General features: G+C 50.7%; 1 protein-coding gene across 1 annotated transcript in view; it reads left to right on the top strand.

The window, feature by feature from the left end:
* The window catches only part of PLXNA2 (plexin A2), a 568,789-nt gene that overhangs the window by 429,618 nt on the left and 124,484 nt on the right, over nucleotides 1–14,687 (top strand). Inside the window, exons 13-14 of the mRNA XM_069633272.1 lie at nucleotides 6,515–6,666; nucleotides 13,241–13,358. Coding sequence (XP_069489373.1) covers nucleotides 6,515–6,666; nucleotides 13,241–13,358 — 270 coding nt within the window. The remainder of the gene's footprint in view (nucleotides 1–6,514; nucleotides 6,667–13,240; nucleotides 13,359–14,687) is intronic.

Here is a 14,687-nt window from a genome sequence, read left to right as displayed (position 1 = left end):
CTTGCCTTTTGCTTTACACGGAGGGGTGGGGGGCTCGCTAAGCGTGTAGGGCTCTGCCTTCTTTGTGTGAAGAGAAACTCGGCCCCGTCGCCTGCGGCGTTTGCACGCCTGTCAGCCCTGTTGCGTCCTCCCCATTGTACCCTTTCAACCTGCAGGCCTTCTGGGAGTTTGTACAAAAAAGGTCTCATCCGTATGGACCACGCTGGAATGTTGCCATTCCATGGTAAACAATGGGATAGGAGAGGGCCTTAAGCGCGGTTACAGGCCCGCGGCCTCCACTCCGCCATTCTTCATGAAGGCTCAGCCGTGTCTTGCTTATTCGCCGTTCCAGCTTCAGGAGGCTCTGTCCAAGGTACCAAGCCGCCTCCCTAACTGTCTGGCAGGATGACGATAACATGTTATCACGCCTTACCCTCCTTCGGGTCCCCCTTCGGTACCCTTGGACCTTGGTCTATTTTAGTGGGATAGCAATACTAATTCTTCGAGCGTGCTGAACAAGGGGGCGTATGAATAGGGTGACCCGATTTTCAAGGCAAAAAAAAAACACGACAGACAACAACATAAAAGAAGGACTCCGAAAATAGCCCAAATTATCACCAAACCACAGAAATGTGTCGCCTGGCAGTCGCTTCAGCTTTCATGCCTTTAACACGTTTCTCGGATCATCTGCACATCTACTACAAAAACATACATGACAGCCAAGATAGACCAATATTTGAATGCATCCAATCTTAAGACTTAAAACAGAACTGAAAGAGTAGGCCGGCGCCGATCAGCGCGGCAGCTGCTAAACTCTCTGAGCTGTAAGCCGGTCACAGAGACAAGGGTGCCGCAGACAAACAGGAAAGCTTGCGTCACATTTCTCACGCACTGACCTAGCAGTTCGAATGTTTCAATAACAGTTTGTAAGCAGTCAGAAGCATTTCTCTTCTTCCGCAAGCAGTTCATGTATTCTCTAAGCATTGACTAAGCTGCTCACAAAAGGTTCTGTGACCATCTAGCTCATTGGCGTCAGCCGTGCGCTTAACATGCCTGGGCAGGGCTTAGGAGATGCTGAAATGAGGCATTTTAGAAGCAGTTTGCTTGCTTAGTCAATGCTTAGAAATGCCTCTCATGTTGACTAGGGTGAGACCCCTGCACCGCAAAACCGATGGCTGCTTTTTTCCCTAAAATGAAACATAAATACTTTGAGCTTAAACTGCGGCTCCAGCTCAAAATGGGAGTCGACCAAGTACACAGAGAAAACATCACTCTGCCTGACTTCCTAGTAGAGGGCCCCTCAGGGCATGCCCGACTCCGGATGGGCAGCAGTGGTGCTGCCAGGGTGCCCTCTGTCATGAGATGTCACATGTTGTAAGAACACCATACATGACACGAGCCATGGCAACGCATGCCATCTTCTGCTATGTTGTTAGGCTTTTAAACAGAGCCACATGTAAGGCGACCAGATTTATAATAAATAAATGGGACAGTTCATAGAAATAGAAGTAGAATTAAAGTAAATGCAAAGAAAACTGTAGTCCTATGTCGGTGGCCTGTTGCGGGGGGCGGGGTGGCTGTGTGCTCACATGTGCACTCCTCTCATTGGAGGAGAGCGCCTTGGAGGGGAAGGGGGAGGAAATGGGGGCATCCCATGCCCCCATTCGCGCAGGAAGATCACCTTTCCTCTGTTATATCTTTTCCTCTGTTCCTCTGCCCCCCCAACCTCTGATCTCTGGCCAGTAGTTGTTCATGCGGCAGCAACTTGTGGCTATATTTGTAGTCCTGCAACGGCTCTTGGCTCTCGGTGAACCCTGCCTGCACCTAACTCTATCACTGTGGCGCCAGTATTTGCTTCTTCACGATGGACCGCAGCCAATGCTATTCACTGAATGGCCACTAGGGGTCACTGTTACTCTGGTCTCAATCTGCCTCCTGTTTCTGGACCACACCCAATGAATGGCGCTGTTGTCTACTTCATCAATTGCTCTTGGTCAAGACTGCTACCGTGAATGCTTTGCCAGCAGGGGTTGCTGCTGCTGTAGCGTCTGCCTGTCCCTCGCTACATCACTGCCATTCTCTGAACGACCACTAGGTGCCTTGGCCTCGTGAATGACATATTTCCTGCATCTGTCACTCAGACTAAAAGGTTGTACTGTTGCAGTAATGTATTACTCAGAGTGCCCTCTAGGTGTCACTGCTATACCTGTCTTGTCTACACCCATCTGAACTTACTTAGTGCCATTCTCCAGGTAGCCTCTAGGGGTCCATAGCAGGAGTCTGCAACCTGCTGCTCTCCTGATGTTTTGCACTACAACTTCCATGAACTCCCTGCATTGACTATGCAGCATAGGGACTTAGGACCTGATTCACAGAAGCGGTTTATAATGGTGCAATCCCATTGGACAATACTCTGTGAACCTGGGCCCCAATAGTGGAAAACCCTGCATGGTTTTGGAATGCTGCTGCCAGGCATTCTCACAGCCTGCTTGCCTCGGCACACCGGATAGCCTCCCGATTAATACTCAGTACATAGCACTGACCAGAGCAGCGTGCCAGGACTGCTTTTTGCTTTAGCGTGTGTTTTTAGATATAGCGCTGGATATCGTGTGAGGCGCTATGCATTCTGAACCAGGCTTTGTGTGACTTCCAGGGCATTGAGTGTGCGCAGTGTTCCAATCGTTCTGCTCCAGTGGGCGGACTTGAATCAGACCAGCTGTGTAATTAATGAAGCACATCTGCCCACGCCCCGGGCTGCACTGTGGCCCACTTCTAGCCATGATGCTAAAATGTGGGTCAGGGGAGGCCGCCCGTCTCTTTTCCTTTCTGTTTCCCAGTTCAGGGTGTTTGGATAAGAAAGGCCCACCCGCGGCTTTGCTCAGCACGTGCGGCTTTGCTCAGCACGCGTGGGTTAGGGGGCGAGTGTCGGGTCTGTAGCAGTAGTGAGTGCTAGCGATTTCTTGGTGACACATATACTTCCTTCAAGCTGAGGCTTGGAGAGGTGCCCATAAGGATTCACTTTACTCTCTGGGGGTCTTTTTTTTCCAAGCCCACGAGTGCAAAAGTGACATGTAAAAGCAAGGCGTTGGCCATTTACGCCCTGCTCTTGCACTCCAGGGCATGTTTCAATCATTGCTCACGCTTTTAAGCCTGCATGACATTTTCATGGGCAGAACAAAAAGGTGATGGCTGGAAGGTTTTGAATTAATACTAACCACGGGCACAGCTCTGGGCAACCCTCCAGACCATTGTTTTTCAACCTGCCCAGCCGTTACAGAAGGGGGAAAACCCCATCAGGCTTGGTCCTACCCCAAAAGGGGCAGTCCAGCCTGAACTGCTTGGTCACATCCCTTCTGCACGAGACCACACACATCCCCAGACATATTTCAGCCTTGTTGGGCGTCATCAGTGAGGAGTAGCTTGGGTCTCTAGGCCCGGCAGACTCGGGACCCACGTCTGGGCATACCCGTCCCACTCGGGGTGACTTTAGCAAAACAAAAAGATGATGAGTGGAAGGTTTTGAATTAATCATAACCACAGACATAGCCTATGCAAAATAATGAATTCCCAGGATATGTGTGCATGTTAGCGCCAGATACATCTGGCTGATTCCACAGTAATCCATTGTAAACATACCTGCAAAGCGTCATTTGCAGGCAGCATTATATTTTTTACTAAACAAGACTAAAATGGAATAGTAAAGGTGATTTCGCCTGTTTTTGCTTTTCCATTTTCAGCTGTTTTTTGTAAAAGTAAAACATCGCATACAGGGGGCCCAACAGTGCTAACGTTGGTGGCCCCCCCTGAATACAAAACTCTTTACAAAATGACCCCCAATCTCTTTCTGTGTGGCATAAAACTCAGAAAGGGCTCAGTAAATCTTCTCTGTGTGGCCCTTCTTTCATAGCCCGCCCAACACTAGGGGGTGCTATGCGTGTCTTAGCAGGGGGTGGGGGGTTACGGCATGAGGTCATAACCATTCACAATTCAAGGTCTGTTTTGAGGGTTCATTTTAAGCTCAATCGCTTGTAACACGTCAATTAAACTCCGAGCTCAAACAAAAGGGCCGCCTTTCCCGCCAGACTGTGTGGCGGGCACTGCCACCCCTCCTATGATTTGGGCACTTTCAGATATGAGTCACAGAGAAATGTGAGGGTGAGGAGAGACATATGGTCTCAGTTACCACTTGTAAACTGCTGATAGAGTGGGATTTTAAGCCACTATCCTCATGAGTGACTAGCTTGAATAAAACAAAATAGAACCCCTTTTTGGACACACAGTAGTCATGTATGTAGTTGGGGGTCAATGTCGTGTTTCACGTTTGAAAGGATTGCACTACATGCAACAGTCTATGTTTCTTTTTTCCTGTCATATGTATGGCATTATAATAGTGCAAAGTTGTCACTCTTAAGAAAATGAAGCAAAATAAAAATATGAGAACATGAGGGCAGATAGTGGTTATTCTGGAAACTGTTGGAGGCCTGTCTGCCTCCCACATAACATGAGTTATTCGGGGCGACTTACATTCCGCTGTTTAGAAGGGGGGGGCTACTACCATCAGAATGCACCTAAGGAGATTGGAAAGATGGGAGGCAGTGTGTCACTGCTTGCACCTAACTGCAGTGCCCCTGTGAGCTCCATCCGCCTCCCCGCCCCTATCAGCATCTGTGGTCCCAGAGCTGCAGAACTGCACGCTAGGGCTCCAGTGCAGGGAGATGGCTCCTCCCAGAAAACCCCTGTGGCTTCATTTACACGAACCCTGCACCCATTCAAGAGCAATTGTGCACATTGTTATCACTAGGACAGAAATTGCACTTGTGCAACTATGCATGATTTCAATGAATGTTTGCACAGGACAATGTTGTACCTGGTGATAATTCCTTACAAAATTGCATCTGAGCCTGCGCAAAGTTTTGGTAAAAATAAGGACCCGCGTGTCCCAAGACTGCTTTCCTCTTTTTGGCTTTGGCTATTCAGTGGCACTAAAGCGCTGCATGTTAGCCAAAACTATTGCATTGCAGTACGGGTGGCATGGGAGTATGGACACACGGCGTGTGGGTGTTATTGGTTATTTACCCAGGCATTGACTGCCCATGGCCATGGTGACCTCTATAGCCCTTCTCATCCACTACCCACCCTTCCCCACCCAGAACACAGCCCCCTAGGGTCTCTCTGACCTAGCTCCATCAAGCAGCAACGTCCAACTTTGGCCTGCCAGTGTTATTTCTGACCAGACTGCTGCAAGGCAATGGCTTAATTGCAGCTGTAAATGCGCTACTGCTATAATAGAAATGGCGGAACCAAGCGCGCCTTCAGCCTGTAGCTGTATGTCTGTGCCTCGCACTGAAGCCCTGATTAAACAAGCGCAGATAAACTCTACAGTTCCGCCTCGTGAATAGGCATTTATCAGGTACTGCTATCATATGCCCAGGTAATCACACCTTTTTTCAGCTCGTGCTGGCCGGGCGGTACCAGTATGCCAGGGTCTAGAACATGCCTAACCCATGCTTACAAAAACGCCCAAACTATTGGCTTTGCCAGTGCTTGTTTAACATTCCATAAGGAAACCCATGAACCGCGACACTGACCTTAATCCCTTTACCCCAAATAACTCATGACATCAAGCTGTACAGATCATGGGGGCCTTCCCGCCTAACCTGTCAGTTACAAAAAACCTCAGGTCCCAATGGGATATAGAGTGTTGAGATCGGCACTGTGCCCGCTGTTTGCTCCCTTTGCTCCTAATTTATTTGCTGAACACGCACCTTTTTTTAAATGAAATATATATTTTCTGTACATCGTCCCACCACACCCTTGTTTTATTTAGGCGCTGGACTAGCTCCCCGTGTGTAGAGCGTTGAATTCTGAAACTAAGAGAATGTGTGCAGTCCCTTTTCAGATTACCTGTGCGACCTTCAAAGATGACCTAAAATATGACATGACGTACAGGACCCCCCACTGGGCGCCCTCTCTAGACCTGTTGGCACCAGTTCAAGAGTCTGTCCTTGGGCTGTGACCTCGAGTGTACCTCACGCCCATAAATCACAACCTGCTGATTTCAATTTCCCAGAAAGGTGCCTTTTTTGGGGCAACTGGTTCCTCTAGGATCATCACTTTTGACCTCTGTGCTCCAAAACACACACTCCTGGTGTTTCTGGCTCGGAAGCCATGAGCGTAATTTTAGGAGGGGGTCAAGGGTTTTTGCCCCCCCCCACCCCCACTTTCGTGGCACACTATTTTGTCCACATTCATTTTGCTGGGGCCCCTTTCCTTTAGATGGCATGCCCCCCCCCAACATTTTCAGCAAAGTTACTCCACTATCGGAAGCCATTGTTTTGAGCCCCTCTTCTTTGAAAGTGGACTTTGGAAGCACCCCCTTCCTCCTGCCATCTTGATATTTTGTTCCCTGGATGTTCTAGAACGGGGTTGGTGTATCTCCTACCCACCCCCTGCCTTCCAAGCCCTGTCTGGAATGTTCCTTGGCGCTGTGTTCGGGAACCTGACTGTGGGTGTGCCCCTTGTGTCTCCTCCCCAGATCATGACCATGTCGGGACCCCCTGAAGGTGGCACGCGGGTGACCATCCACGGCGTGAACCTCGGCCTGGACTTCTCGGAGATCGCCAACCACGTGCTGGTTGCGGGGGTGCAGTGCCGCCCGCTGGAGGAGCAGTACATCATCGCGGAGCAGTGAGTATATGAGTGGTGCGGGGTGTGGTGGGCTAGGGGATGGGCGGGGGTCTCAGGATGTCACGCATACACCCCTATGTGCAAAGAGGCGGTCTGCAAGGGGCCCGGCCTTCGGACGCGCTCCGTGCCCCGCTGTGCTTCCCTCTGCCACCCTGCCAACGTTTGCCATCGATGAGAGGGTGTACTCATCTCTAAAATAAGCACGAGGGCCACTGGTGCTAGAACGCATCGCCATGTGGTGTGATATGCAAGTTAGTTGTAGATTTGTGGTGCCCTGATATTTGTCGGCTGTTGCGTGGGTGGTCTTCAGTTGCCATGCGTCGATGACTAGGCTTGCATGCATATTGTGTGTTCGAGCATAGAATTTGAGCGTGTTCATGATTGGAGCAGCCGGAGACCTGGATGGGCAGACAAACCTGTGCACGCATGTAACAAGGCTTGCGTGAAAGGCATGAAAGTCATTGCAAAGTCTTAGAGGTCATAGAAACACACGGAACATGCGTCACCACCCGGTGTTCTCCCCGTGCACTTGCCACAAGCCTCTGGCAGACAGGCCCCATTTCACTCTGTGGGGTCTCAGCCTGTAGAGCCTGTGCCATCTCTCAGAAGCTTTGCCTGTATCTGGGACCTGCCCTAACCACACAGCTATCTATATTCTCTCTTTTTCTCTATATTGCCGCTAGTCTTTCTATGCTCGCCGCCCATTATTCCCTTCCCTTGTGTCCGTCCATTATTCCCTTCCCCTGTGTCCGTCCTTTATTCTCTTCCCTTGTGCCTGTCCTTTATCCGCTTCCCTTGTGTCCGTCCTTTATTCCATTCCCCTGTGTCCATCCTTTATTCCCTTCCCTAGGGTCCGTCCATTATTCCCTTCCCTTATGGCCATTCTTTATTCTCTCCTCTTGTGTCTGTCCTTAATTCCACCACCTTGTGTCCTCCTCTATTGCCTCCCCTTCCCTTTAATTCCTTCCCTTTTGTCCGTCCTTTATTCCCGTGTCTCCATTCCCCTCCCTTCAACCTGTCCTCAGACTCACCCATCGTGCCAGTCGCTTGTACCTGTCAACCATGAATCTTTCGCCTGTCCCACAAGCCTCCCTCTCGTGCCTTCTCCTCACGTGCTTGTTCTGCCTGCCACTGCGGCCTGTACGACTTGTGCCTGGCCTGGACATCTCAACTCACGCCTCTGTGCCACGCCTGCCTGTCATGGCTTTTCCTTGTGCCTGTCCTTTATAGTCCCCACAGTCTTGTCCCCATGGTAATATTTTCCTGCCTGTGTCTTATGCATGTTCTACACACCTGCCCTTGTGTCAGCCTCACATGCCTGCGAGCCCGCTGTATCTGTGCTTCATGCTTTCATCTCATCTGATCTTTGCAAGGGTCTGCAACCTTTGGCTCTCTCGCAGGGTTGGACTGGCCTACATGGCACTGGAGATTTCCTGGGAGGCCTCTGGACACTGGGCAGGGTGGACTGCCCTATAGGGAACTCAAGATATTTCCCTGGAGGCCTCTGCACCCTGAGCAGGGGTGGACTGGCCTATAGGGAACTCAAGATATTTCCCTGGAGGCCTCTGCAACCTGGGCAGTGGTGGACTGGCCTGGAGGGAACTCTGGCGATTTCCCGGTAGGTCTCTGCACCCTGGGCAGTGGTGGACTGGGCTGTAGGGAACTCTGGCGATTTCCCGGTAGGCCTCTGCACCCTCTAGCTGTTTGGCCTACACCTACCATTAGCCCAATCCGCTGTTCAATGTGGAGGGATCATGGGAGTTGTAGTCCAAAACATCTGGAGTGCCAAAAGTTGCCGACGTCTGAATTAGGTCTTTAATTGTAGGTACACTCTTTAATCTCTGATTCTCATGTTCACTTTAGGAACTCGGACAAAACACTGCTCTCTCTATCTTCTCTGCCCACGAGTGCTCTAATTCCACGATAAACATTTTCCAGTTCTCCACCCCACGACCCTCCTCCGCCACCATAAGTGCTACGTCGCAGGACCTAAGATTATTCAACAAGTCACCTTACATCCCTCTTCTGTTTCTTCACTCTACACATTGGCGCCACTGTTGCAATAAAATTCAAAACTGGCACCACGCAAATAAAAAATAAAAAAAAGAGTGCAGCACATGTCTCTTTCAGAGGTGTGTGCGCCCATCTGCTGTTAGGCGTCTATTTTCTCATTTTTCTTACTGAAATAAATGGCTAGGCTCTGGCACAGGCCTGTCTGGGTTAAACTGCTGTCACCGCCCCCCACAAGTCCTGCAGCCTGACGTGCATTGCTGGGTTTCATGGATGAATAGCAGGGGAGCTGATGAGGGGCTTCCTGGGAGAGGATGCTGGGCCGCTATCAGGGGATAATGCCCGGAAGTGCGAGCACAAGCCCCGGAACAAGGCTCTTCTCGGTAATCTTGGGACTTCTTAGATAACTGAAGGAGCTCAAGCGCTCGGCCCGTAAACCTCTTGAACACCTCTATTTCTCAAGAAACCCCATTAAAACACGATTCTTAGGGGGTCCTTGCCCACATCACACCACACGTAAGAAGGGCGCGGCTCAGTCACCTGGGAAGGCCACCAAGGGAGCGACACACGATTGAGAAGTGACCAATCTTTTTGCATACTGAGCACTCCTTGTCTCTTGCTGGGCACTCACTATCGAAGGCTAGGTGCTTTGTGCTGGTACACCTGTGGCACTTCAACGGTTCTTTCTTCCCCCATTTTCCTTCCCTCGCATCGAGGACCGGCCTCTCTTTCTTTGGGTGGAATGCCACTGATTGTATTTCGGTAGGGCCGTGGCCGCTTGCGAATTCTTTCCTTCTGCCTACCGTCTCTTCAACTGCTCTCACTATTTCAATAGCTTTTTCCAGCTGCAATTCCTTCTCTAAAATGAACTTATCTTGTACTTTTCTGCTGTTGGTGTGGACCACCAGCATGTCGCAGATGAGACTCTCAGCGTTGTTACCAAAACTGCAGAGCGCCGCCAGTTCACGCAGTTTGGTGACATAATCATCAACAGGTTCGGACGCCTCCTGTTTGCGGCTGTAGAACCGAATCCTGTGCAGGACGGTATTCTCCTTGCTGGCGAACCTTTTAACAATCCTTCGTACTGCCTCCTTGAATACATCATCACCAGCTACCGGCTCTGGGTGAGACTCTCAAACACCCTCTCTCCTTCGACGCCCAGGGCATTTAGTAACATCGCCCTGCGTCTCGCCGCTGAATAGCCCGCACCGCCCATGGCCTCTACATACGTTGTGAATAAGGGTTGCCATTGTGGCCACGGAATGGCAGGCCTACCTGGAGTTTGCAGGAAGGGCGGTGGTGGTGTCGCTCCTTGCATGGCTCCACGCGGGTTGTAGTGATGATCCTCGTCGCCAATTATGTTGTATAATTCTCACAATAAAAGATAGCAGGCGGTGTGGTTGCAAATCGTGTGCTTTTATTCTTCTGTGCCATTCAAGTAAATCTGCAACATATATGATATGAGTCAATGATGGGCAACAGGCCCTGGAGCTGCGACTCGACTCGTGTGAATACAGAGAGTCTCTGTTCCGGCTTGGAGGCCTCTGCATGGGAGGAGCGCCGGGAGCGCGTCCTGCTCCGTGGCTTACTCCCGCTCGAATCGCGCTGGGTGCGCGGAGCCCACACTTCCAGCTGCCACACGGGATCTCGCGAGACTGGGAGGTCTCGCGATATCTCTACACTTGTAGTCCAGCAGGATTCAGAGCAACATGGAGCACACCTTTGCTTTGTCTGTTGTTCTCTGTCCTATGTTGCAGTAACCTTGCTTTAGAGCAATGCACCAACTTTTCTTAAAATCAGTTTGGCGACCATCTCAGTTGCCAGTAGCATACGGACACCTGCAGGCAGTCCGTGTAACTGTGCAGCGCTTCGGCTACACGGCTGTCCGAGGTGTCTGCATGGCTGGAGCTAGTTGAGGTGGGCCCTGGCACGGCCCCGGCTTGAGAGCCCTTTTGGGGACTGCTGGGGCTTGGCCTCGGCTAGCCCCAGCCCACATAAAGCCCTTTGCTTCTCCATTTAATATACGGTATACATTTTTAATGTGTACTGCTGTTACCCACGTGGTCTTATAAAAACCTCCTTGTGGCAAAACACAGGAAGGCTCTTCCGCACTGACCTGACCTGGCTCGGCCTTCACTTCGCAAAACATTGTGATAAATAAATAAACAAGACGGTATATAAAAAATGTGCTTACAGAAACTTAAGTCAATGTATTCGTAAAAATTAAACATATCAATTAATTTAATCACCTTATAGGAGGAAGGCGAATGTAATCACGGCTGAATATAACATATTAACCATGTACTGTAGGCCTTTTCATTTCCCAGCAATATGATGCAGACCGTGACCGGGGATCCTTCCTTATTATTTTTTTAAAATTATTATTATTTAGCATTTATATAGTGCTACGAACCCTCAGGTATCTGAGCGCTGCTTATTATTACCCACGGTGTGTGGTGCTCATTTATCGACCTCGGAAGGATGAAAGGCTGAGATTGGCCCTGCTGAGATTCGAACCTGCGTCAGCAGGCTCTGCACAGATGTCAAAGCGAGCGCTCTACTCCCAGTGCTATCGGACCGGCTTAATATAGGTCATAGGTCCACGAAGACCCTAGACGGCAGCAGACTTGGCGCAAGGCCATGCTTCTGTCATATGCAGATAATCATGACGTGTGGGGCCTGTATGCACAAAGGCTGTCATATGCAGATAATCATGACGTGTGGGGCCTGTATGCACACAGGCTGTCATATGCAGATAATCATGACGTGTGGGGCCTGTATGCACAAGGGTTCCTCATATTGCGCATTTGGAAAAAAAGACATTGCAGCTTCCTACCCCCCCAGACCCCACAGGAGAACAGACGCATCAGTCTTCCAGACCAGAATTAGGTTAGCTTTGGTTAAAGGGGCACTTGTCCCAGCCACGTGCCCCAGGGATAGCAGCTCTCCAATCATTTGTCACGGGACATCTGCTGACCTGCTGGAAAAGCACATCTCAGATTGGCCTTAAACCACTTTCAGATCGTTCCCTGCTCTCAATTTGGCGGGCGTTTTCAAGATGGCCGCTGCAAATCACGTTAGAGTCCCGCATGAAGGAGTGCAGGCCCAGTGCTCCCCCATCACCCACAAACCTTGTTAACATGAATCAGTGCCTGCCTGGTCTGCTGGGAATGGAGAGCCGGGGACCATCTGTGCCTTCACAGTCTCCATAGTCATTGGTCCAACGCCGCGTTACACCTTTGGTGTCGACATCCGCTAAAATGGCTGTCTAAAGGCTATGTTTAATGAAAGCATAGAAAATAACACACAACTTTCCTGAAATTAAAATGTTCCTTCCTCTGCTTTCAATATAACCCCCTAAAAATGGTTTCTTTTTGAATAAAGAAAGAAACAAAAGTGAGTTTTTAGACGCTACTACCGCAAGGAAAGATGTTTGCTTCCGAAGGAATTTGCAAACGTTCATAGAATCAAATTAAAATAATATAATTTTAATTGATTTTTTTACTGCTAGAGAGGTTACTTAGTTGTTGATGAATGTTGGCGTATGGTGACATTTCACAATTTGATCACATCATTATCTGGAAAATGAATTTATTGAGGAATTAATGGCTGCCGCTGTAGGATGGCCTGTCCAGTCTCTGTACCCGACCCCAATTTAATAGGCCTGAACTAAGTGAGGGCCTTCAACAAGAACTTGGACTGAACCCGCTGCAGTATATATGAACACCGGTAACATTATTGGTTACGACTTGATGCAGGCCGTGCAAGCCTTTTCCACACAAACCTAATGAAAACAAAAATCAAAATGGCCGCCAGGCATGTGGCAAGGGAGCTAAAGGATGAGTGCCTGTTCCATGTTATTGGCATACTGCGGGTCATGCCTCTGGCATGGCAGCGGAGCATTCAGGAACAGCAATCAGCTTGCTCGGATTGTGGGCCATTGTCTGAGGATTCGGGCTGCAATTCCATTAAGCAGATTGGCTGCACCATGTGCCATGATGAAAGTAAATTGGAGCCAAAGTCTGTTTTCACTGTGCTGGAGGTTTGGCGGTTCATTGAAAGAGATGTGGAATGCTCTGGGAATTCTGTAGTGAGTATACTACCGATTCATTGTAAACCTCTGTGGAATTCTTTGGGAATATTATAACTGTATTTGATTTGAAGTTTATTGGTAAACTCTATGGAATGGTATGGAATTTTAATTCTACTGCAGTGCATGTTGATTGAATTGTCTGTGGGATTTTACCATAAGTCTGTTGTAAGTCTTTTGGAAATACGTATGGAATCTGTGGAATCTCTGTGGAGTCAGTGCAGAATCTGTGCAGAATCTGTGCAGATTCTCTGTGGAATTTCTACAAAATCTCTGCAGAATCTCTGTGAAATGCTATTTGAATTCGGGGCAAAGTGGAAGTCTGTTGTACTCTCTGTGGAACTCCATAATAAATCTCCATGGAGCACCTTTAGGAGCTTTCATTGAGAGTTGGAGTGACCTCTCTCGCTCTCGCTGTAGGCAGAACAGTAGGGAACTCCTCTGCCCTAACCCTTTGCCACTTGTTCCTTTCAGGATTGTATGTGAGATGGAGGAGGCAGAGCCAGGCATCACCTCGGGCCCAGTGCTGCTCTGCATTGGAGAGTGCAAGCCGGAATTCATGACCAAGTCTACCCAGCAGTATACGTTTGTGGTGAGTACATGGAATGAGTTCTGGGTAGCGTTGTCCTGTGTATGTTGGGAGGGCTGGATGGCCACGTCGGCGCAGCAGTATAAATGAGCTGTGGGTGCATGGTTTGAGTTATGCAAAGAGCTGCCCTGTGCATTTTGAAAGGGAGCGATGTCCAAGTCTGCACAGCAGCACACATTAGTGGTGAGCACTTGGAATGAGTTATGCAGAGCTGTCCAATGTGTGTTGAGCGAGAAAGTGGCCACCTCAGCCTCTGTGTGACTCATGTCTGTACACTTCAGCAGTGAGTACATGACGTGGGACATGGCATTCTATGACCTAAGTATGATGCATTTCAAGAAGGGGTGATTAGTCTGGCCTTCCCACTGTACGTCCTACATGGTGAGTACGCGCCTTGGAGTGTGCTTTATATTTAGTATTTGAGAAGGGATCAATAGCCAGATTTGTTGGGTGCATACCTTGGAGGCAGGAATACCTTTAGTGGTTTGCGCATCAATATTGTCCCTGGGGAGGCCACCAGGGGGCGCGCAGGTGATGGCTGCCTGAGCGTTGCTCTCCCGCCGTACGTGGCCAGTTGACGGGGATTGAGCCCCCCCCGGACCTCCCCCGGCGGCAACACAGTGCGGGATTGGCAACCGGACCCCCCCCGCAGCCCCCGCTCGAAAGAGCGGACTCCGGGGACTACGAGGAGCCGGAGAACGGACTTCGCGGTCCGAGACGAGGTAACGCCGAGGGGGCCTGGCGACTCCCTCGGCTGCGGCATCACAGGCGACAGGACGAGCTCTCCCTCCGGAGGGTGAGGCCCGCTCGGAGAGCCCTCAGCCCGTCCCGCGGGAGGACGCGAGGACCAGGGACACAGGTCCTGAGCGGGACAAGGACGCGGGTGACCACGCCCCCGGGCAGACTCAAGCGCGGACGGGGAAGCCGCGGACGGCCCCCCCCGCAGTGGCGGAACTCGGGCGAGTGCTCCGCCAACCCCCACGGTGTGGAGTACGGGAGGTGCCCAAAGCTGCCCGCCCAGGGCCAACACAGCACGGCAGGGCCGGAGACGCAGCGAGGCCCGGGGAAAAACCCTCCCCCCAGTGAAGTGCCCTCTGGTCCCCCCGAGGCCTGGAACCGAGGGAAAGACAGACGACGGCGACGAGGGTCGAGGACCTGGAGGGCTTCTGACAACGGCCCTCCCCCCCCCCTGGATCCAGAGGTACAGCGCCGCCACGCCGACGGAACCATCTGATGCTCACCCCTGGTAGTTGGAGGCACCTGCTCTAACTCGCAGGGCGTGTGCCCGCCAACAGCCCCCCAGGAGCCGACAGAACTAGGAAACGGACCCAG

The sequence above is a fragment of the Ambystoma mexicanum genome, chromosome 13 (assembly GCF_040938575.1).
Source record: "Ambystoma mexicanum isolate Mex_15411 chromosome 13, UKY_AmexF1_1, whole genome shotgun sequence".
In the NCBI taxonomy this organism is placed as follows: domain Eukaryota; kingdom Metazoa; phylum Chordata; class Amphibia; order Caudata; family Ambystomatidae; genus Ambystoma; species Ambystoma mexicanum.
This window is presented reverse-complemented; position numbering and strand designations above follow the sequence as displayed.